Raw genomic sequence first — 25,475 nt, 5'->3', positions numbered from 1 at the left:
TATCAAGAATAAGGATCACCTTAGTTTCAATCGTCATAAACTACCTATTTTAATGAAAATTTCAAATCCAAATGGTTTTCAAAGCAGTAGGAATGGGTAGGGAAGAAATGGAGTAAAAAACTTATTTGAATTTTCATTTCATTATATTATTTCTCTGTCCGATTAAAATATACAGAAATATACAGATACATCTATATGTGCAGCATAGAATTGAAAACCACAAATTACTTCTCTGTATACTCTTTGGAACATGGTCATTTAAATTGTTTCTGGGAGAGAATGACGCTTAACTGTAATGAAACGGTTTTACTCAATGAAAATTCTGTTTTCGAAAAGTTCTATTGGTGAATATAGTTTATACCATTTTATGACTGGGATATCAAACGTTTGGAAAAAACAAATTCTGGAGAATAATCTCATCCTTCTGTGAGCAGGTGCCATCGAAATGATGGTTGACCATCGACATAGAGTCTATGTCTATGTGGGTGACAACTGGATTTCTGTGAACCAATGAGAGTGGTTTAAATTTGTGACGAAACTGATCCTTTTGAAAAAGGAGATTCTTATATTTTGGTTATCAATTCGAGCTGACTTAAATTCTAACAATGAAAAACTATATTTTCCAGTTAAAATCTGTAATGCTGCTTGCTGTTTCAGATTCACTCATTCACCGGAATGGCGTTTCTGATATTGGTTTGATGTACACGATTCCTTGATCGCGGGTACAACATCTTGGGAGGCTTGATGAGTTCCGAATTGATCATATTGAAACTCGAAGGTTTGAACTCTTTTCCAATAGTGATTGTTTCCGGACTGATCAGTTTTATGTTGTTCTTGAAAGTCTCCTTCATGTCCGGGGATGGCTTGATTTGTAGTGTTTGGACTTGTTCATTCTTCTTCCTCTTGTTTCTGTAGTATATTACTTCACCAACTAGAGTTATCATTGCTAGGACCAATCCAAATAGAGTTGCGATGAACACACCCCCTGTAGACATTTATAGCAATTTAGAGGTCCCATGGTCGAAAAAATTTTTTTTTTTAAATTTGTCGGTGACAACCTATCAACCAAGACTGAAGAGATTCAGTAAATCTATATTTATTCACATGACATATTCAAAGAAATCTCGGTTTAAGATAATTGCTCATCCTGTATATGCTTGTGAAAGCGAATGAAGCTACAACTCACCCAAACTCTCAAGTGTAATTCCCTCGTTGTCGTCAGCATTTGGGCAATCACCTTTAACAGAATGATTCCAGTATTTCGCTTGAAGTTCTTCGAAAAATCTGTTAGTTTGCAGATTTAGAATCCTGTGGAAATGGGAGGTAGGTTTCTGTGAATATTTTGTCTAAATTTCCTTTGAGAAATGATCATTGTACTCAGTAAACAGGAGTCTTTGATCATTACATCTTCTTAGATCTCAGATGTTGGCAAATTACTAGCTATGGAGAGTAGAGAGAAGGAGAACGATCGCCGTACTAAAAATGTGTCTCCAAAAACGGAGATTATAGGAGTCGCTGCGATCGCTAGGTTGATCGATAAGGGGTCAATTTGAATTTGAAGCGCCTTCATTTTATTTTAGGTTATGTGTCGCCGTAGTTTTTCTGATGATTTTTTAAACACGTTTCTTCAAATTTATGTCAAATATGAGTTCCCTGAATTATATGCAATAAAATACAAGTCATATTATAAAGGGGACTATGTTATCAGCTTTATTCATTCATAATAAATGACTAAATCAATTGAATTCAAAAGAAATCACTGATCAAAGAAATTGTACCTACGTTTTTTATCACCTGAAAAACAGGTACCTATGTTAGTTGGATTACTTATCTTCAAAATTATATACATTCGCAGTGAGGAGTAAAACATATCAAGACAACAAAAGGTAGCAATCTCAGATTTATCACTTATTAGAGTAGAATCTGTTTTCAATACTCAGCTGAGAACTTTTATAAGCCATTTATTATATTATGCCAACAAAATTCTTCAAGAATATCCACTTCTGAACCATGTAGTTTTATTGGTTAGATATTCTTACTCAGAAGAGTCCACTTCTCACGAGGGATGACAATTTCGATTTCGTTTATAAAGAATCCATCTTCTTTTTTGATATCTTCTTCGCAAAAGTGCACTTGACTTACTAATTGATTCCGAGTCGATTCTTGAGGTAAGGTTTTTTTCCAATTTTCTCCTAAAAATGCACTCTGAAATTTTATTTCTTCTCCTTTTCTTTCCGATGCCAAAACACTCTTACAATAACGCATGCTTCAACATTTCACCATGGTCATATTATGTTGTTCTCTTATAAAAAATCGAAAATAATAATATTCTAATCATCTGTCATCAGGAATAGTTCAATCAGCCAACTTCAACTAGTTTAAATCAAAATTTCGCCCTCCTATGATCGCCAGCGCGGCTATTGGCGAAAACATGAACTACCTATTGGTACATATTTTAGGGGACAAATAATCTGTGGTCTCAAAGCAGCGATCGTTTTTCTTCTCTCTACTCTCCATAGTACTAGCCTAAATAGAAGATTAGAGACAATATTCTCTGCAGAACCTGAATGAAGTCTTGTTATGGATTGTTCCATTCACGTGAGAGCCAAGCCTTCATTTTTCCAACTAAGCCAAGATCCTGATGATGTTTTTTCGTCAGGAATACTAGCAGGTAGAGCTCTATTCTCTACTCTCGAAAGTAAAAGGGGAACAACGAGTTTTTGCTGTCTAGGTTTTGGAGAGTAGAGACTAATCTCCATAATCTGGAGTCTCTAGACGTTCTGCCTGCCATATTTGGACGAAAATTGCTTATCGATTCTGCCATTTTAATATTAGGTACCTACTGTGAATAAATTATGATATGACAAAATAAAACTCACGCTCTACTCAGATCATCTTGGATATGACTCCCCTGCTGCACTGCCACAGCATAGGGTTTTTCAGCAAACACCTCTCCCACCTCTGTCAGGTTACAGTTTCTGCTGATCTCATATTTGATCTCGGAAGAATCGTGTATGAAGGCGAAATCGCCGTCGATGTGTTCGTTCACTAGTCTGAAGCCTTCCGAAGCGTTTGCCACTGGATTAGAATCGTTGATCGCTATCAAAATGTGGCCGTATTGCTCCCTTATTGGATAGTCCCATACGCGGTACTGTGCATCGTCAGTAGACGAATTCAGTGTCAACTCTTTCCACATCCTGCAAAAGATTCTAACTCAAATAACTTGAATCAAAGTTTTTTGATTCTTAGAATACAGTAGTATTATTGTAAACAAAGGCAAAAATTTTTTTGGAAAACCCATTCCTGACATCTGTCTTGAGGATGGGGGATCAGGTTTTGAGGCTAGGGTAACATTTAGCCAACAAGTTCGCTGCAATATAAGCTTAAGAGTATTGGATATCTGTCCAAAGTTACGAGGATGTATTGATATCTAGTTAGCCTAGACCAGTTCCATGCATTAAAAAAATATTGCGTTACCATAGCAACGAACCATAACTCATTAGAAGTGTCAGTGTGAAGTTTGAGGTCAAAAAAGTAAACCAGAGTTACGCAATAAATTGAAAGAAAGAAGATGTCCACCGAAATTATGAAAATCGAAAAATTGGAATATCGAGCCATCATCAAGTACCTGTATTTAAAAGGGTTAAGAGGTAAGCAAATTTACGAAGATATGCTTAATACCCTTGGTGATCAATGTTCTTCGTATGCGACCGTGAAAAATTGGACCGCAAGCTTCAAAAGAGGTAAATTTTCCATTGAACATGATGACCGATCGGGAAGGCCAGTTTCTGTGTCAGACCCCGAAAACATCGATGCAGTTCATGACATGATTTTATCGGACCGTCGAATTGGGCTAAAACGGATATATGAAGCACTGAATATTTCATACGAACGCGTTTATTATATATAGTTCACCTCAATTTGTACATAAGAAAAATTGCTGAAAAATGAATCCCAAAATATTTGAATGTTGACCAAAAGCGTGCAAGGGTAGACTTCTTAAACCGAATTGTTACTATGGATGAGACTTGGATACATTTCTACGATCCAGAAACAAAGTAGCAATCGATGGAATGGCGACATTCTGGTTCTCCAAGACCTAAGAAGTTTCGTGTCCAAAAATCTGCTGGAAAAGTTCTAGCTTCAGTTTTTTGGGATTGCCATGGAGTAATCATGATTGAGTTTTTGGGTAAGGGTAGAACCATAACCGGAGATTACTATTCGACACTACTGACCACTCTACGGGAAAAAATTAATGAGAAAAGACGCGGAAAGCTATCCAAAGATGTTTTGTTTTTGCAGGACAACGCCCCCGCACACAAATCTCATGTTGCCATGCAAAAAATTCGTGATTTAGGGTTTGAATTACTAGAACACCCTCCTTATTCACCAGATTTGGCTCCATCCGACTATCATCTCTTTCTTCAACTGAAAAAAAAGTTTAAAAGGTCGTAAATTTTCTCCCAACGAGGAGGTAATAGAAGCTGTGTAGGTCTGGTTTGTAGAGCAAGAAGAAACATTTTTTTTTTGAAACGTCTAGTGACGTTGCAAGTTCGCTGTAATAAGTGTATCCAATTAAGAGGAGAATATATTGGGTAATAAAATATTTTGACATTGAAATTTTGTTTGGTTCAATAATAGGCTAACACTTTTTCAATATATCCTCGAAAGTCATATTTACCGAAAGCTCATATTCTTCTAGTCTACCCTTTGCATTTTTTCAAATTGTCCCATATGAAATTTGATTTGAAAAGTATTTTGGTGCTACCAAAAGCTATTCGCTGTTGCTTTGCAGTTTTCACTATGCTTTTTTCAATTCTGCAATTCGAGTTATTTGAAAAGTTGCAAAGTTCATTGCGGTATTATGTCCTCTGTACCTATATAAAGTGTCCTCAGCATGCTTCATGTTGATGAAGTACTTGTGTGTATCCGAATCTTGCACAACAGTATAATTTATACGTGACTGACGAGATAGCTGCTCCAAAGACTGAACCGGAGTCTGTAAAAAATTGAATAAACAACCCATTTCACATTTTAATCCTCAACGAATTGATTTGAGCCATACCTGCATCCTTTCTACTGTGAGGAAAGCGGCCAAATTGGCCGTGAAAGTGGCTAGCATGAGCACTACGAAGAGCCAATAGGCTGCCACCAACGTTCTACCTGAAAGTGATTTTGGAGCTTCACCTCCTCCTTGGGGAGTGAAAGAAGTCAAAGCAAACCAAAAGCTCTCCTTCAGTGTGAATTCTCTGGAAAAAAGGCACCAGATGTTGGCGAATGCCAAGAAAAATTCACGAGATATGTTTCATGTTGTTCGGACCCCATAAAAAAGTTTTTTCGAATATAGGGTTTTCACTATAAATGAGGCAAATATGAGTCGAAAATGTGTCGTCCATTTTTACCCAACTCTCGCAAGTACAGAGCTGCCAAACCTTCTTTTTTGTTTAGAATAATGGAAGACCATCATCGTATCGAGTATTTTAAAGGAATATTTTTGGCCCTTTCAATTTCATCAATGAAAACGTTGAAAAAGCTTTTGGAAAAAAGAAAATTGACGTTCTCTCGTTAGGAAATTCATAAATTTTAAGAAATTTAGTTTTTCTTCTTGTGAATAAAGCCAAGTCACAAGTAAGACAATGATGAGTTTGAGTTTAAATATGGCAGGATCCAGGTTCATCTCGAGAATAAATGTCGATATATAAACCAACTTACCTGCAGGGATAAGGATATGCCTTTTTGTTGTTCCTAGCACTGTATGGCGAATATTTATCGACAAACCACAACATGAATCCAGTAACTATCAATGCTCCAACTATGCTGAGCCAAACCTCTAACTTAAGCACAGTCATGAATTTGAAAAGGGACGTTTTCCTATCAGGTTTTCTCATAACTGAAAAATGAAATCAGGAGTACCACTTTTTTTAATTATAGCCATCTATAAAAAGAGAATTCAACGTATAATATTAGGCTCAGGACCGAATTTAGACTTGATAAGGTTTCAAGCTAAGGGGAGCTTTTCAAAGGCCTACAAAGGAGAGTAGCCTTAAAGCTTAAGCTTGTGTAGGTTATACATACGTAAACTCTGTATACTGGTTATGTTCAATGGAACACCCTGTCTTTCGTGAATTTTCTAGAATTTCAATATACCTAATTTTGATTAAAATAAACTATCAAGCTACATATATCCAACTCAAGCTGGAATCAATTAATGAAATTTTTCACATCAGACGAACCTTCTCCAAATAAAATAAATTACATCAATAGTTCGCATACCAAAATCTTCAAATTATCAAAAATCATCAAATTATCTTTCCGCTTTTACAAAACCCATGCTCTTGAAAATAAATCCGATCATTTAAAAAGTGAATCTTTAAAATACTTTATTTTTGTTAGATGCCTCCAGATATGTTTCTCATCAACAATTTTTTGATAATGCTGTATATTCATTATTTTATAACCATCTTTCTACAGGTTCTACCTACCTATCGAAATTCCTGTTTGCTCATAATATGGTGGAATAAAATCAATGACTTCCTCTTTATCGGCAGTCATTATGAGAGCTGTTATAGCTATGTCTGTTTCCTAAAATTATAAAAAATTAATTTCAAAAAAGAGGAGCAATCTCATTTGTTAACTTTACTCAGATGGAATAAAGGAAAGAGATATCAATAAGTTTTCGGATTATTAACCTGATCAAGAAGATATGCCCATTTTTTTTTGCAAGTAAACAATTTTAAGTTCTCCTTTTTTGTATACACACAAACCTCTATAACTGCTTGTGAGTGGATTGAAGACTGAAGGAAATATCAAAAAAAGGTCATTTTAGTTACTCACCCCTCTGTAAAGATCACCCACTACTCCATTCCATTTTCCATTAACTTTCTCCCCGAATGTACCATCTTCAGGTTCAACAAATTCAAAATCAAAATTCATATCCTGGGACAATTTACGTGCAAAATCAACACAGTATCCGGTCCAATATGAATTACCATCATCATCGATTTCTTTGTAAGACCACGGTAATGCCTTCAAATCAAAGGAAAAATTCAACATTCAAAACATTTTTACTTAACGTTTTTAATTGTATAGTTGACTAATATTTTTGTTTTTTTTTGGAAAGGATTTTAGAATGAATAGTTTCATAGGAATTTTTTTCAAATGTACATATTTATACATACATAGGACTTATTGATTGATGAATATTGTTTAAATCTAATACATAAACTTCTCGTGTCATAGTTTTCGTTACCAAACTCCTCCGAAACGGCTTGACCGATTTTGATGAAATTTTTTGTGCTTATCCGGTATCTATGAGAATCGGCCAACATCTATTTTTCATCCCCCTAAATCTTAGGGGTAGTCCACCCCTAAATTTTTTTTTGTATTTTTTAGACAAAATTTTTAATTTCTATTTTTTTATGATACAACATACAAAAATACATACAATCCTCAATTTTCACCCTTCTACGATCAACCCTTATTTTTTAATAGCCATTTTAGTAATTTAATCATTAGGAAATTATTTATATGGCAAAACAACGTTTGCCGGGTCAGCTATCTATGAGAATCGGCCAACATCTATTTTTCATCCCCCTAAATGTTAGGAGTAGTCCACCCCTAAATTTTTTTTTGTATTTTTTAGACAAAATTTTTAATTTCTATTTTTTTATGATACAACATACAAAAATACATACAATCCTCAATTTTCACCCTTCTACGATCAACAGTTATTTTTTAATAGCCATTTTAGTAATTTAATCATTAGGAAATTATTTATATGGCAAAACCACGTTTGCCGGGTCAGCTATCTATGAGAATCGGCCAACATCTATTTTTCATCTCCCTAAATGTTAGGGGTAGTCCACCCCTAAATTTTTTTTTATTTTTTAGACAAAATTTTTAATTTCTATTTTTTTATGATACAACATGGAAATTATTTATATGGCAAAACAACGTTTGCCGGGTCAGCTAGTATTAAATAAAACGTTTCTCTGTAACGTAATATGTAGGTATAAAAGGAGACGAAATATTTTTATGCAAAGTACTCACATGTGTGATACCAATTCTATAGTAAGCCTTGACCGCCTTTATATTTTTCCCAGGAGCGACTTTTATACCGTCAGAATCATCGAAGGATGCTACAATCTCAGAAGAAACTTTCGTTCCAACCTCCACATTCCCATAAATCTTCACCCTCACAACCCCCCTATTTTCATAGAACCGATCGCTACTCTTCAAAACGTCGTGAAATAATTTATCGAATTTTTTGCTCAGATCCAAGTTGAAAGACCCTTCTTCGCAATCTGCGCCATCGCTGATTTGGTAGCCCTCATTCTTGAGCTTGAGGAAAATCCGTTGGATTTCTTCGAGAAGGGCAACCAGAAATTCTTGTTGCAGATTGAATTTTCGAGGACAGGAGCAACTGGGCGACTTGCCGATGAAATTGCAACAAACTCTTTCGTCCAAGGTTAGTAAATTTATGGGTTTTCCGTATATCAGTTTTCTGTCGAAATTTTGATGCTGGAAATCGGTGAAAACTAGGTTCCAGCGTTCTGGTAAAGTGACCAGACCTTCATCCAAGGCCTGAAAAGAATTCATATCGTTAGGCAACAAGAACTTGAGAGAAGAAAATCTACAAATGAGGAGAATTAGTTCAACTTTTCGAAGTATTCTTCATAATTTTTTTCAGCAAGCTCTTCCTATACAATGTCCCGACATTATGGCCCTTATTAAAAGACTACCACAATGTGGGTCTTCCTTCAATTTCACCAGGATACGAATCGTATCCAATGGCGAGACTTTTCGAGAAATTTTTCCATGTGGAAATTCATAGAAGAGATGATTTCACCTCGGAAAGTTAATAACATGAATGAATATTTGTTCTTCGATGAAAAAAAAAATAATTTTTTTTCTGTTTGACGAATAAAAAAATTTCTGACTTTCCGAGATGACGAACTGATTGAATTGAATTATAATGAAAACCCCATATAAATTTGTGGTTTCTGACGTAAGATATTCATTTTATCTTTTTTAACTGACTACTAAAACGGTGTAGACCCTTCTTAATTTCGGGACATTTGTATTTTAGATTATAAATATGATATTCAGTCGTGATATCATCAAAATGGGTTTCAATTCTTGATCTTTCATTTCTACACAAAAACTACACTAAGATCAATAATTCTTGATGAGTAAAAATGATGTTAATGAACATAAATTGTAAGACATTTTTGGTTGATAATTTTGGAAAATGTTTTCTGATGAAAATTTAGTGAATGATTGCAAACATAAAAAACTGGTAAATGTGAGAATCTGCCAACTTACCTTTTGAAACAGTTGCATCATATTTTGCGTACCAGCAATCAGGGCAAAATTATTGGGTATCGGTCTAATTTTCTTCAACTTCTTCGCAACGGCAGTATCTAATTTTTCTGAAACCAACATCCTCATTCTATTCGAATCTATCCAGGAAAACAACAATTGATTGGTATCTGAAACGTCAAGTCATGGAAAAACTCTGTGATATAGAATTGATGTGTTGAGATTTAACTCACAAGAAGCGTCGTCGAAAATAAGCACCACATCGGTAGAATTCCGGTAATCCAGGTATTCATCTAGCGAAACCAAGAATGGGCTAATGGAGAGATCTAGTCTCAAGTAAGGAACATACAATTTTTTCGCTAGTACACCAACTTCTGATATACCGGACCAAGTTACGTCGATTATCAACGATATATTTTCGGATAGTCTTCCACAAACTACGAAAAAAACCTCAAACATAACTTTATTCACCCAATTACCAACTATACAGGGTGTCCCAACGGAAACTAAGTACATCGGTTGCGATTACAAACTATGAGTCATGAATGGGAAAGAAATGAAATTCAACTTGATTGGTGTCACTTCACAACATCTATAATCTTAAAACTCTTACCTGTTGACTTTATCGTGCTGTCAAGATCGTCGTCAGATATTTTTATGGTAGAGAATTCGAATGAAATTTGAGGGGTTTTCAAGTCTCCCAAAGTGTTCTCCAACCAATCAACTATTTCTTCTTGTTCTTCCTCTCTGAGCAGAACTGAAAATAAATTGCAGATTACGCAAATTGCTTTTCTGAGATCATGACTAAAGTATTTGGTGAGATTGACAATGAAATCATACCAATCAGAATACAGAAGACAGTTTGGGAGGTTTAATGATGAATATTTGGACTAAATGAGGTACCTATACTAAGACTACAAATACGAAGGACTTGGGGAGATGATTTCTCGATGAAAATAAGCAGGGGTAGTTCATCTAATTTTTTTTCGAAATCGACCTCCTTTCCAAGATACAGCCTTTGGAAGGCGATGACGAGTTGACAGTTTTTAATTTTTTTTACGGGTTCTATAAAATAATGAGTCGTAAAACTATGCATAATATGAAGCTTCATAACTTCATTATTAGGGGTTGAAAATAACAACCCCTTATGATTTTCCTTCAAAAATTGTTTTCGTGGGATAGATTTTCGAAAAATTGAATTCTCTGTTTCCTATTCAATTCTGGAGAAAAAAGTCCTTTGCAAAATTTCGATACAGTCGATACTTTTCTCGGAATAAATAAAAACTTAAGAGCAGTTCGGATCACTGTTCATTCCATTTCATCGTATAAGTGTTCCATTCATCAACTCTGCCTCATAGACCTTCGTATACTGCTTGTAAGTTTTTATTTATTCCGAAAAAAGTAACGACTGTATCGAAATTCTGCAAAACACTTTTTTTCTCCAGAATTGAATGATAAACCATACGAGAATTTTATTTTTCGAAAATCTATCCCACGAAAACAATTTTTGAAGGAAAATCATAAGGGGTTGTTATTTTCAATCCTTAATAATAAAGTTATGAAATCTAAAAAAATTGTGTGAGCAACATCTACTTAATGCTTCATATTATGTATAGTTTTATGACTCAGGTTTTTTAGAACCCGTAGAAAAATTAAAAACTGTCAACTCGTCATCGCCATCCAAAGACTGTATCTTGGAAGGGAGGTGGATTTCGAAAAAAATTTATAGGAACTATCCCTGCTTATTTTCATCGAGGGATCATCCCCCTAAATCCTTCGCATTTATTTACACACACCCTGTATATTATGCTGGAGATACATTCAGTATTTCTAGGGTTTGGGAATATAAAATCTGTAAACTTTGTTTCTCTTCAAGAAGTATCTTATTTAATTCAAGGAAGTCAGGAATCAATATGGTATTTTATACCCTTTAAAAACCTTTTTCATTTATCATTGATTAGGTCAAGAAACGATTGTATGGTATAACATTAAATAAATAGGCGTAACGCAGAGTGTTCGCGAAAAATGATGATTTTTCGAATTACTTTAGGTTTTTAAGATTATCATGTATTGTAAGTCGTAAAATGTAATCGATTTGGCCATTTATCGGATTAATTGTTTATAGAATAACAGAAATGAGATATTGTTATTTCACACTGGATCTTTTTACGATATAAAAACTTTCACATTTAATTATTATGATGATTAGAGTCCACGTTTAAATTTTCGTGGTTATGAAAACCTAATGCCTGAGACTTTATTATAATTCCAAACATCCAGGGTAATTTGAATCGAAAAATAACTTATCAAATTTAAACCTATTTACTTTGCGAATCGAGGAGATAAAAACCAATACAGATTAGCAATATCGAATTATAAAAAGTTTGAATGAAACTGAGGGACACCTGAAGAAATTTTCGCAATAGACTCTCACATTATATTTACATCGTATAGTATATGAAAATTGCTACTGTTTGTGATACAATTATTGCTTTCTCCTATACCGAACAAGGATTATAGAAAAGGAATGTGATTTATTGAAATTCCTTGAATATTGCACATCAGTCGGATTTCGTGGAAAATAGCGCCATTTAAAAAAAAACACGTTAAAATTACTTGGAATTACTATTTCCATATTCAACAAGCTATATCCATAGAAGGAATTTTCCATGACCAGCGTCCGAATTAGTATTAAACGAGATCGAATTAACTCTTCACAAGTTGTAAGAGATTTCATTTCCTTATCTATCAATAAGGACGAATAGAAATCTTCTTATCTTCTCTGCCTTGTTCGATAAATCGAAATATAATTCCAACGAAATACTTGGGAAATTCTAATACGAAGTCAGATGGATGTTGAGGAATGAGAAAAAAGTTTTCCAATCTCATATCGCTTCTTAGCTTGAAAATAAACAATTGTGGGATGTATCGCGATATGTTCTTTTCAATTTACATCTGTGTGTCATCTGTTTTGCTCTAGCTCTTTTAGTTCTCAAAATCTCCTCACTTTCAGCTGAAAATTTAAAAATAGCAAATACTCTTACCAGATAATAACATGCATTTATTACTATATTATTATACACAAATCCAAATATCATGTGAAGATTATCCTACGACAGCGAGGTCAATGAAATAACTTCATCTAGTTTATTGACTCTTTGGTCCTCCGCCACCAAAAAAACCTCTTCATACTAGAGCAATCCCAGCTCAATGGGTAGCTATTTTGTTGTAGAACCAGTCAAGGTATCCAGTAAGCCAGAGCAGCACCTACTATTAGTAGCATTGTCTCTGGTATCACCCAACCTATTCAGTGCCTGGTCAACGGTTGCATCGAAATAGTAGAAGCAGAATCGATTTGCAGTCCGTTAAAATTGTAACGATACGCGACTTCTGTTGTTAGTCTTCGATAAGAATATGTTTATTTCATGATGTTATTGCTACGTTTGAGCTCGATTTGTATTCGATAATTGAAATGGATATTGATGGGCTCAGAAAAGGTAAGCGCTCTTTCCATCCTTTGCAATCGTCCACTGCGAGTTCTTGCAGGTGGTTTTCATTGACTGAACCAAAAGTTTTTCATGTGAGTACTGCAGAATATAATATACGAAAGTCCCAAAAAAATCATTGATAAACAGACGCGGATATGTAACATCAATGTTCAACAAAATAATTCTAAAACCTTCTGTGTATGAATGATACACAGCTTCTTGCATATATTGAAGTCATTTATCAACCAGGTAATATCTTAATATAAATATTGGATATGGAATTCAGAGATTCTCCAAAAAAATCTTCATTGTTTATGTCCTTTTCCTTAAAAAAGGTGTTTTTCTACATGATTATAATAATTCTGGTATCACAACAGCGTGAAAGAAAAAGAAAACTCTTGTCAACTTCCGAAAAGTGGTCAACACCATTACCTAAATGTTACGTTTTTAATTAATATAAATACATTGACTATAAGCACCTCATAGTAGGTACACACTTATTATGCTGCATTAATTTGATCTTTTATTGCACATAATATTGAGACCAATTTCTTGAATCATGTTGATGCTAATTTTTGTTGGAAATGCTTACACTTTGAAAACAATGAATCTATTTTTCTATGTTTTGACAATGTACGAATACTCTAAGAGGAAATTTCAAAAATTAATCTTTCGTACTACTCTCTTCTTATGGATTTCCTTCTATCACATAAAAATGTTCACGATAATGCATACATAATTCAAATATTTTATATTCACTTCTGAAAAACTTAATTTTGATCTGCTTCTGTCATTTCTTTCACGACGCTGCATATAATTCAAAACATTTAATGTATGTACGTATACAATATGTTGGAATTTGAAAATAATTAGGAGGCATTTCGATTTTATTTATATACCTACTTGAATTTTCGAAGAGAATGATACAGATTCCTGAAGTAAATTTATTCCAATGAGATATTCATGTTAATTCTAGTTTGCCAGACTGAATATTTTCATAACAATGAAATATAATAGTGAAATTTAGCCTGGGAAGGTCATTCCAGTCTATGATTAAAACAGTGAATCTTGTAGTTACATAGAAATCATAGAACGTTTATCATTATTCGTCCTCGATCATGATCAGGAATTAAAAAAGGGTTTCGAAAAATTTAAAAATTAGTCCTTTAGTGGGCTTTTATGGCCTTCTCAACATTATTCTCTTACTACCCTCAAAATCCTTCAGATAATAATCATAAATTACGTCTTTCCTTAATGGGAATAGCATTTGATAATTATGTGTTAATGAAGCTCAACCTCGTTGAGTTCGACAGTTAAAAAACAGATTAGTGTTACCTACATTCTCATTAATCGTCAAATTGAATCAGTAATACAGCTGATACTGATATCCAAGAAAAGGTAGAAAAACTGTTCGTAAATGTCAAGAGTAATTGATATCAAAAAGATATTGCGAAAGCTCAATAATGATTAACGGTTTTTGACTCATGCTAGTGAAGATAATGTAATTCAGTTGTTGTTTCAATTATGGATTTTCATGCAGTATCGTTGCATCAATTAAATTTTCGATATTTAGTTCAAAGCCAAGGACTCCTAATAGTTTGGGATCCTAAGAAGGAAATTGGAGATTTACTCTACCAAAAATTAGACCTATATATAGGTAGGGGGAATTGTCTAGGACAGCCGGTCAGAATAGTAAACTCGAGCGTGCCAGATTAAGATATAAGCATGTTGAAATGTATACTCCATTCACTTTTATTTTAGCACTCGGTTGGCCATGGAAATTTGACACATTTCACTCTGTATAGTACGAAAATGTGGTGTTATGACGCTTGTCAAAACATTTTTGGGTTTTAAATCAACGCTGTGTTGCCGTTCTACGAAAAAGTTTCTGTTATTACGTATTTTATCACAATGTCGAATCTCTTCGGAAAATATTTGACGAACATAATTGAAGTTTATACAAACTGATTGAAGGCATACCAAATCCAGTTATTTGCATGGAAAATACAAGAGATCAGTATAATATGCATAATATGCACTAGCTTGAGGAGAGTTAATGTTCGTTATCTTCTTTAGCTAAAGTTTGAATGCGTTACATCAGTTTTAGATTTCAAAAATATTAACCCGATGATGAAATGCATATGATGCAGTGGTTGGGAATGGATATCTCCCGAAGGAATTAACAGATAATTACAAGAATGTTAAATTATTCAACAAAAATCTTCTTGCATCAATGAAAGTAAAAGGAATTAAAGGAAGTTTCAAGTCAAGATGAACTTCACCTTTGAACAAAAATTTCACATGAATAAACAATTAACAGGACAACTGGCGCGTATTTGTGGCTGTTCATCTTAATACATTGATATAATAATGATAATTAGGTATTTATTGGTACCTTAAGACATTTACAATGTGTAGGACAAGTCAAATGAAAAATCAATTTTTGGGGAACTTATTCTACGATGACCTTAATCGAAAATCCTGTAGTAAACTATTCGCAATAATTCACTCAAACATAAAATTCTCGAATGCCACCACTTTTTTGGGTCTCCCAATAGAAGGAATTTCTTTGTCATCCTCTTCATTCACAATCTTTCTGATTGTGGAAATATTCAGCTGAAATATAAGCCGTTTAGATTCAGATGGAACATTATATAAATTCTCTTAATTATTTCATGGCCAACCGACTGCTAAAATAAATATGAATAGAGTATAGATATACATTCTATTAATCTGACAATTTAAGCGCGACAAAAATGTGTGGGAGGGCGCCAAACTTCCAAATAAACAACTTTATTTGTACATTCTAGAGCGCAGTGCTTTTTTTCTTATTTTGAAGCTTATAGAAGAATACCCGCGGACAGTTTCAACAAGCCGAAACATTAAAAACTGACCGTAAACGTCACAAAAATAAGTTTTTTCGAATTATCTCCTCTCCTGGGCTTCAAATCGTTTTCGCATTCATTATAAAAGTTGTAGAGCATAACATTCTCTAGAAATTTCGTTGGAAGTAGTTTTTATCAAACGTTTTCGAGACATAATGGAGATGAATGCACATTAGACTGGGTTTCTACATTGACCTTGCCCTTTCGCATGTATCGCTAAGCTCCTCGCCTTTATCACCCTCTAGCTCAAAAACGGTTGAGGGTATGTAAAATTGCTTCAAATAAAAGTTTTATAGAATTTTATTATCTACAACTTTCATCATGAATACAAAAACGATTAGAGGTACAGGAAGGGAGATATTTTATTAAAATGCCTTGTTATCAACTTCAAACTGTCAGATTAAGAAGACCCCCCTGATTAGTGTCAGATTAATGGGTCAACACGTCTACAACACCCAGATTAACCATCTGTATGAAAATCTGACACGCTCGAGTATGTACAAAGATTTTTTTTGCATTTTCAAAGGGCTGCTTTGGCGTTGCGTCAAGTCCGAATTGTCAGTACTTGAAAAGTATCTTCCTTTGGGAAAATCTGACACGTCCTAAAACACTTTTGGTTAGCTGTTTCAACTCTTCCTTACGGCCAACCCCACTACGCAAACTGCCAGATTAACATGAATTTATCATCAGAGACACGTAGGGCACATACAATATCTTAATCTGACATGCTCGAGTATGTACACCTGACAATTTTTTTAAATCTTAGAAAACCTGCAGACGTTTTCCCCATCGCTGAATGTGCATACATCTACTATATCTAATCTTCAAAATTCACTAGGTCTTCATGACGCTCGTGTAAATCCCGATTTAGCATCGTGGTCTTTCCAACTAATTATAGTTGGGGAGTCACAAACTCTGAATGAAACGTATTAACACTTAAATTTGATTTTCTCCTTATGCTATATGTTTCTCAGGCACTAAATCTTCCACAAACTCGATACAAATCACAAATTCCTTTCTCTAGCAGACCAAAAGCCCGATTTCTCGTTTCGACTCCGAATAGAAACTGCAGAAATAAAAAATTGCGTTGTATATGATCGTAACGAGCCACCTGCATAGATAGCATTAAATTAGTATCAAAGTAATCGTAGTAATTGAACCATTCTCCGAGCATTGGTATGGAAAATGGTATGGTTAAGATTTCACAATTATGCAAATCAACACAGATCAGTGAGTGTTCCATTCCTTCAAACCATGAAATTCTTGAAGTTTAAATGCTCAGTTGAAGACTTATTTCATTTGAGGTCTAGAAATTTTCACACAAAGGAACCCTGAAATTCTATCCTATGATTCGTTCATTATTAGCAAGAGTTCTTAAAATCTTGGTACCTGTGGTGAAAAATGAAAGTTTGAATAAGATACCCCAGAAATGATAAATCAATATACAGAGTGAGTAAAAAGTACCGCACAACATCTTCGGTATTTACAAGTTTGTTTCAAAATTTTTTATTTTAATTGAGGAGTTGGTCATGCACCTTCTAAGAGGGTTGGATGGTAGTAAGTTTCTTTGAATGGCAATTCTAACTTTATGTGGCAGAAATTGGTCCATCCATTCCTATTGTTGCTAAGGATGATTTGATCGTTTTTTAATGGCCTTTTTATTATAGGGATGGATTTGTCAAACTTATTGAATTTGAATTTTCAATTTTTACCTACAGTTTGAGATCAATGACATACTTTGAAAGTGATGGATGTGATCGAAAACATATCTTTTTCGTAGAGTTTGGTGAAAGGGGCGTCTTTTCTCTTTAATTTTTTCCTTTACAGTGGTGTCGAATAGTAATCTCCAGTTAATGTTCTACCCTTATCCAAAAATCTATCATGATTACTCCATGGCAATCCCAAACACGGAAGCAAGAACTTTTACAGCAGATTTTTGGACACGAGACTTCTTAAGTCTTGGAGAACCAGAGTGTCACCATTCCATCGATTGTTGCTTTGTTTCTGGATCATAGAAATGTACCTAAAGTCTCATCCATAGTAACAATTCGGTTTAAATCTACATCGTTTTCAAATCGAGCACAGATCAAACGCGATGCTTCTACCCTTGCACGCTTTTAGTCAACATTCAAACAATTAGGGATCCATTATACAGCAATTTTTCTCATGTCCAAATTGACGTGAACTATATGACGAACGCGTTCGTATGATATATGCAGTGCTTCAGTTATCCGTTTAAGCCCAATTCGACGATCTGATAAAATCATGTCATTGTCATGAACTCTGCATCTATATTTTCGGGGACTGATAAAGAAACTGGCCTTCCCGATCGGTCATCATCTTCAATGAAAATTTACCTCTTTTGAAGTTTGTATTCCAAATTTTTCACGGTCGCATACGAAGGACATTTATCACCAAGGGTATCAAGCATATCTTCGTAAATCTGCTTACCTCTAAACCCTTTTAAATACATGTACTTGATGATGGCTCGATACTGCAATTTTTCGATTTTCACAATTTCGGTGGACATCTTTTTTCTTTTAATTTATTGCGTAACTCTGGTTTACTTTTTTGACCTCAAACTTCACACTGACACTTCTAACGAGTTATTGTTCCTTGCTATGGTAACGCAATATTTTTTTTATGCATGGGACTGGTCTAGGCTAACTAGATATCAATACATCTTTATAATTTTTTTTCGATAAGTGAGTAACTCAGAATGTTTTATCAATTATCAGTTATATTTTGAGGTATATTCCTAGAGTGATTATCCCTATTTTAGTATTTTACAAGATTGGTGGGTGAAAATCGAGTTTTTCAATATTTTTTTCTGTAATTTTTTCATCTTAATCGAATAATATACCTACAGTTCATCGTGATTAAATTTTTAAGTTTTTTCTTTAGGAATATATTTTTCAATTTTGCAAATCTGAAATATTTGCTACTCTCTTAAAAAATTCAATTTTCTCTTTGTACTAAAACTAATATTGATAATAGTAGTCCGTGCTTTTGTTTATCCAAAAGAGATAAAAAAAAATAGCTTCTTGGAATCAGGGAAGTTGATTTTTCGACACGGAATCATTACTTTTTTTATTGAGACACATTTTCGACAAATGTGTTTTTTATATCGGTTGTTATCACACCGAAACACGTAGAGAAATTCTTATCGAAAAATTTCTCTTTCGTCATCAGCTGAAGGCTCACCTGTAAAAAATGCAATTTTGATTCATTCGTCATTCACACGATTTTTAGCACTCATTTTATTTGTGCTACTATTAAGGCAATTATTGTCACGATATTATCATATAAGGGCGATAAGGCATAAATGAGTACATACGTTGTGCCAATATATGAAATTTTGCTATGGTTTTACAGACCTTCAAGGTCGGCAACACATTCTTGAAGAGTTCAGACCAGTTCAGTAACAGAACATGTTGGCTGGTCGAAAAATTCTTGAATGAAGATGAATGAAGATATCTCAATACTGCTAGATTCCAGACTAGAGAAAAAATACGGTTTATCTTCTATAAGCTGTAGGAAACAGGTATTGATTAATCAGATATCATTTTACCGGAATTCAGAGGCAAGAATTTAGGAGGGCGTTGATCTATGAGGAATCTAACAGAAAACATTATTTATTCTTATAATCCGTTTAACCTTAATACCTAAAGATACTCATAAAGTGGATTCCTTATAACGGAAGGGGATATTTTCGAAAAATATGTGGATAAAGAAAAAGGATTATCATTTATCAAACAGAATACAATATATCGCTAATTACCGGAAAAAAATTTCAAATCTTATAAGAAGTTAGGATGTATTTCACCTCGGGGTATATCAGTTTGTCATAAATAAGGTATGCTCAAAAAATTTGTCCCCAAAAGTCAAGTAGGTGAAGTAGGCTGTTGAATTTTGAAGGTTGATTCAAACTCTTTAGCCTTATACAGGTTGAGTCTTTTACTCTTAGAAATATTTCAACAGTAGATTCTTGAGGTCAAAAGAAACTCCTACTTCCTGTACCTATAATTTTTTCTTATTCAGCCCTGATAAAAAGATATAGCCATTTTAAGTTTTCATGATGAGGTGTGCCACCCCTGAAAAAACAAAATTACCTTCAAAATAACTACCTAAATCTGTTATACCTACTACACATCTATGGATCTTTAAAACAGAGTTGTATTGGGCCAAAGTACCCAATTTTCCGAATTTCACTGATACTTTTTGATTTTTGAACATCAAATAATTTGAAAACAGCGCATTACACAAGAATATATGAAGAATACTTTTATTTTACAAAACGTTCAAATAATCATTAGATAGCGTCACTCTTAGTTTCTAGAGTTGGGTTCTTCGAATTTTTGGTATTTTTATGGTACGTAATGGTCATAATGAGAAAACTGGAAGACGTGGGTGATATCTTGTGTTCGAAAAAGATTCATCAAATGAATGCAAAACTATACTCCATTTACATTTATTTTAGCAGTCGGTTGGCCATGAAATAATAATGAAAAGTTTACTACACACAGGATTTTCGATGAATGTCATCGTAGAATAAGTTCCCGAAAATTGATTTTTCTATTTTTCATTTGACTTGTCCTATACATTGTAAATGTCTTAAGGCGCCAATAAATACCTAATTAATATTATTATATCAATGTATTAAGATGAACAGCCACAAATACGCGCCAGTTGTCCTGTTAATTGTTCATTCATTTGAAATTTTTGTTCAAAGGTGAAGTTCATCTTGACCTGAAACTTCTTTTAATTCCTTTTACTTATATTGATGCGAGATTATTTTTGTTGAAGAATTTAACATTCTTGTAATTATCTGTTGATTCCTTCGGGAGATACCCATTCCCAACCACTGCATCATATATGCATTCCATTTTCGGGTTAATATTTTTGAAATCTACAACTGATGTAACGTATTCAAACTTTAGCCAAAGAAGATAACGACCATTAACTCTCCTCAAGCTAGTGCATATTATAATATTATACTGATCTCTTGTATTTTCCATGCAAATAACTGGATTTGGTATGCCTTCAAACAGTTTGTATAAACTTCAATTATGTTCGTCACATATTTTCCGAAGAGATTCGACATGGTGATAAAATACATAATAACAAATAACAGAAACTTTCACGTAGAACGGGCAACATAGCGTTGATTCAAAACCCAAAAATTTTTTGACAAGCGTCATAACCCCACATTTTCGTACTATACAGAGTGAAATGTGTCAAATTTCCATGGCCAACCGAGTGCTACAATAAAAGTGAATGGAGTATACATACCAAAATTTATTCCACTAGATAAAACCGTTTATGTGGTAGAACTAAAAATAACATTTTCTATGGTTTTTCAACAGCCCTTTTAAGCCGAGCCTATTCGGAAAAAATGGTGAAGAAAAAATATGTTTCTTTTAAGCTCAAGAATCTACTGTTGAAATATTTGTACGAGTGAAAGACTCACCCTGTATATTTTTCACAAAAAAAAAAATTTGAATGCTGCTATTGCTAATTAATTAACTGTTCTCTTCGAGAAGTTGACGGAATTTTGTTTTCTATAAATTCAAAGAGAAATTCTTCATGGTCTAATGGAGGTTAAGTTAACCACATTTATTCGAGATCAGCGTGATTTATATCTATCCAAAACCACAAGCAGCGATTAAGTCCGTAGAATCCACAAATTTTTGTTTGTTATTGCACCTCATCAAATCCATGGGAAATGAAGACTGTGAGGTGTGAATTTCTCATTGTTTAAATCCAATGAAATGCGGAATAATTCGTTGTCAAGGTTCACTAATGCCTTTTCGTGATCAAAAAGTACATAACAGTTATTAGAGTAGTAATAATTTGACACACGATGTCGAATATAGGTTTATTATACCTATAGTTGGATAGAAACAGGATATGATACAGTGTAGGTGTAATCTTCCTTGTGTATCATTATTCAATCTTGTTTTCCTATTTTCATCAAAGTTTGAAGGTTCAAGGTAGAAAACAAATTCGAGAAATTTTTCTTTCATTTTCAGAGTTTAGTTTTCATATTTATAAATTGTTCTGCAATTGACGAATTGACAAAATATACCTAACGTGAAATTTTAGGACTGATTATTATTGATTCGAAAATCAGAACAATCATTACGATATTTGCTTGGAGATGTGGTTTGCTTGTGAAGAGAAACTTTTGAATACCCAATGCAGTTACATCTGAACAATTCTCTAATAAAAAATACGAGAAATGCGCATTGTGTTTTTTTTTTTCAGAAAAAATGATTCAAAGAGGATTTCAATGATGGCTAAAAGCTGAAGGGTTATTTTAGTTAATGATGTGAAAAGGGTATATTGAAAACATTCTTTTTTGATAATATTGTCGGGTGCCATTCATAGTATTTTCTTTTCTGCTCTGAAGTATTTACATATTTCATGAAAGGCTCATTACTACTAATGATCAATAATATTTTGTTAATTTGTATTAACTTCCTCATTTATTTTCAGTTTATCCAAGAGGAATAGATATTGGATAATTATGCGAAAATAAGTGCACAGATTCATCAAATTTCTACACCATACGAAGATCTGTTGAAACTTGCAACTTCAATGTGATTCCAAAAAGTTGTGGAATCGCCCTTCTACTGTTATGAGATCTGGTAAGTTAATTTGTATATTGATTATTCACACTGCCCAAAAATTGAAGTGGATGATTTATTGAATGAACCGATCTTGTGCGGTAACTGTAGCTCTTGCTCTTTCACCCCTTTGAGTATATCCAGAACTTGCACTTCTAGGATGGCGATTCCATGCTCTACTAACCACACTACACATGCGAAACCAATTAGTTGCATTAGCCTCTTATCGCACAAACGACCCACTAAAAAAAAATCATGTACCTGCAAGAAATGAGTTTCTTGTAATTTTCTTCAATAAAGCTATGAAGCGTCATGAGGACCATATTTTGTTTGTGTGTAGTACGCAAACATATACGCCTTTCCATATGGTATGTACAGGGTGGGCAAAATTCGTTGTCTACTGAGGGGATCTCGAGAACTATAACAGCTAGAAGAAAACGGATGACACATTCTCAAGCTCATTTTTCATGACTAATTCAAATCTGAAAACAGAATCGGCCTATCATTTTTAGATTTCGAGTTATAAAGAAAAATTGAGATTTTGATAATTCCGAAAATTTCTCATAACTTTTTTGTCTTTGAAGTTACAGATATGAAACTTGAACCTTCTGAAGCATTTTCATACGTAGAATCTACTGACAAAAGATTTTTTCCATTTCAAAAATAACAAATTCAATAAAAGTTTGCATTTAAAAAAACGAAAGTTCAACTAATGATTCGAAATAAAAAAATATTTTGCGCTCATCAGTGGATTCTACGTAAAAAAGTGTCCGTAGAAGGTTTAAATTTCAGATTTCTAACTTCAAAGAAAAAAAGTTATGAGGACTTTACGAAATTGTCAAACTCAAAAACGAAGTATCGTAGGAGGCTGCGATTTTCACCATTTTTGTTTATCCGAAAATGAGCTCGGAATTGTGTCATCGGTTTTCTTCTAGCTGCTATAGTTCTCGAGATCTTCTCAGTAGTCAACGAATTATGCCCACCCTGTACAGTAATACAGAAAATTTGGTATTTCTCCACTTCAATTTTGGAACAAGGTATTTGTTCAATACTCAAAGTACTTAGAGCTATTTGCATCCTCAAAAACCATCTATGATTATTACTGACACTGGAATTCTATACCATTAGATAGTCCATATAAATAAAACTTATTTCATGGCAAAAATTGACGAATTTCTTGCATAAAATCAGAAGCTTTGAAAGGTTAACCTTCATTATAGGAAAATATCCCTGTTTCCTGATTAAAGTGTGCACTGAACCTTCTGATTTATATGGAACCCTTGAGTAACATTTTTTTTCCAGAATTTTGGACCCTCATCCTCCTTCATCTAGTCCGAGCCTCCATAACATCAGACTGTGATGTGGAGTTCACCTATAGCGAGTACTACAACTCGAATGGCTTCAAAGTTACCTGCAGAGACATCGAAGAAGGGCAAGAGGATATAATTCGATACATATCTGCCCAAAATGCAATCATCCTCGACATTAAGAACACAACATTAGTGAACGTCAGATCGGATTTATTCGAGAATGTACCAAAGCTCAAAGAACTGAATATTGAGGACTCCAGAATCTACGTGGATGGAACTGTAGATCTTTTCTCAAAACTGGAGAGTTTACAGACTCTGGTTATGAAGAATACTGTGGTAGAGCGCATTGGAAATGGCACTTTCCATAATTTACTCCAATTAAGAACTTTACATTTGGAAAATAATACTCTGAGCCTTATGCCGAAAGATAGTTTGAAGCTTTACACTTTGGACAGTTTACTGTTTATAAATAACAATCTAGAAAATGTAGACGATATACCCTTATGCTTCTTAGAGAATATAGAGAGGATAAACTTGAGCAAAAATAGGATCAAGACTCTAAAACCTGATTTATACCAATGTAGCCCTAAAAAAGCAACCAAATCCTCTCTGAATAGTCTTTACGAAAACAACCATTTAAGCGTAGAAAGCTTAGACCTTAGTGATAATCGAATAACCTCAATAACCAACGCTTTTACCTCTTTCACGAATCTAAATTTCCTATATTTAGCTAACAATTCAATTTCACGTTTAACCGACACAGATTTCGAGAACTTATTCGAATTAGAAGAACTGAACTTGCGCAACAATTCGATAAGCTCGGTGAGCTTAGCAACGTTCACCAAACTCATAAGTTTGAGGGAGATAGATTTATCGCACAACAAGATCGCTAGGTTACAGTTGCAATTTTTAACCAAACTGACCAAAGTTGACCTCTCGCACAACAAGTTGACATTTGAAAATATGGATGAGGTGAAATATTTACCGTTCTTGGAAACGTTAGATTTGTCTTATAACAAATTGAAGAGGACTGAAGACTTTTTCAACGAATTCCCTTCCTTGGTCAATTTGAATTTGAATGGTAACAGTTTGATGTTGACTGAGGATATGTTTCGGAATTTGTCCCAGTTGGAGACTTTGTTTTTGAGGGGTAATGGTATCACTCACCTTCCAGGAAGAATATTCAACAACATGACAAGTTTGAAAGAACTGGATTTATCGGAGAACAAACTAGAAGTTATAGAAAATTATGAAATTTTTTCCTCGCTGTTTAGTCTTCAAGTGTTCAATTTATCGTACAACAATTTGAGGTATTTGAATCATAATTTATTTTCGAGTTTGGACGATTGTGAGGTTTTAGATATAGCGGGCAATAAGTTGAGGGACTTAGATTATCCTTATATTATAAATAGTATGAGATCTCTAGATACTTTGAATCTAAACAACAATCTATTTTCGTGCAATTTTCTGCATAAACTTGTAAGGTATTTTTCCTGGAAAAACATCAAATACAACGTAGATAACATGACGCAATATGATGAAGAAAATATAGGTGGAATTCATTGTCAAGAAGAGATTGCCAGTGTTGTTGAAGCGGTAAAAAGAAACCCAGATAGTACCTCAGTTTTTGTTATTACTTTGATCGCAGCCATTTTTTCTGTATTTATATTACTGGTGATATTAATAGTTAAGTATTATCAAATCTATAAAAGGTCTAAATATCACTCCGAACAATTCGAACTGATTTCAGAATAAATATTGGAAAATCAATGTGTTTTTTTTCTTGAAGCGCTAAAAGTCGAATTCCTTAATTAATCACTGTATGGAATTTCCTATTACTGA

The 25,475-nt window shown here is 33.9% G+C and overlaps 2 protein-coding genes across 4 annotated transcripts; one reads left to right on the top strand and one right to left on the bottom strand.

The window, feature by feature from the left end:
* Positions 1 to 568: 568 nt before the first annotated feature.
* LOC123307520 (ionotropic receptor 25a) lies at positions 569 to 12,604 on the bottom strand. Its single transcript, XM_044889867.1, has 13 exons — positions 12,593 to 12,604; positions 9,935 to 10,211; positions 9,555 to 9,758; positions 9,325 to 9,491; positions 8,050 to 8,583; positions 6,835 to 7,026; positions 6,483 to 6,582; positions 5,713 to 5,890; positions 5,066 to 5,249; positions 4,878 to 4,999; positions 2,880 to 3,197; positions 1,187 to 1,308; positions 569 to 985 (listed from the first exon to the last, which is right to left on the bottom strand). Exons 1-13 carry the CDS (start codon positions 12,602 to 12,604, stop codon positions 660 to 662), a joined length of 2,736 nt encoding a protein of 911 aa, XP_044745802.1. The 3' UTR covers positions 569 to 659.
* On the top strand, positions 12,508 to 25,403 carry LOC123314272 (carboxypeptidase N subunit 2-like). 3 transcript variants are annotated; one of them, XM_044899444.1, is made up of 4 exons: positions 12,508 to 12,818; positions 22,193 to 22,242; positions 22,286 to 22,344; positions 23,626 to 25,403. In XM_044899444.1, the coding sequence occupies exons 3-4, from the start codon at positions 22,335 to 22,337 to the stop codon at positions 25,386 to 25,388; spliced, it is 1,773 nt and encodes a 590-aa protein (XP_044755379.1). In that variant the 5' UTR covers positions 12,508 to 12,818; positions 22,193 to 22,242; positions 22,286 to 22,334; the 3' UTR covers positions 25,389 to 25,403. The 3 variants fall into 3 exon arrangements, with proteins under 3 accessions (XP_044755379.1, XP_044755388.1, XP_044755394.1); XM_044899459.1 differs by lacking the exon at positions 12,508 to 12,818 and adding an exon at positions 12,873 to 12,901; XM_044899453.1 differs by having other exon boundaries at positions 12,509 to 12,901; positions 22,193 to 22,344.
* The last annotated feature ends 72 nt before the right edge of the window (positions 25,404 to 25,475 follow it).

The sequence above is a fragment of the Coccinella septempunctata genome, chromosome 1 (genome assembly GCF_907165205.1).
Source record: "Coccinella septempunctata chromosome 1, icCocSept1.1, whole genome shotgun sequence".
In the NCBI taxonomy this organism is placed as follows: Eukaryota; Metazoa; Arthropoda; class Insecta; order Coleoptera; family Coccinellidae; genus Coccinella; species Coccinella septempunctata.
This window is presented reverse-complemented; position numbering and strand designations above follow the sequence as displayed.

What these genes read in the sequence shown, in the direction of transcription:
- LOC123307520 (XM_044889867.1), bottom strand. An exon ending in GCATATCCTTATCCCTGCAG is followed by an intron (nt 5,250 to 5,712) that starts GTAAGTTGGTTT and finishes CCTTTTTTCCAG; the next exon opens with AGAATTCACACTGAAGGAGA. An exon ending in AATTACACTTGAGAGTTTGG is followed by an intron (nt 986 to 1,186) that starts GTGAGTTGTAGC and finishes AAATGTCTACAG; the next exon opens with GGGGTGTGTTCATCGCAACT.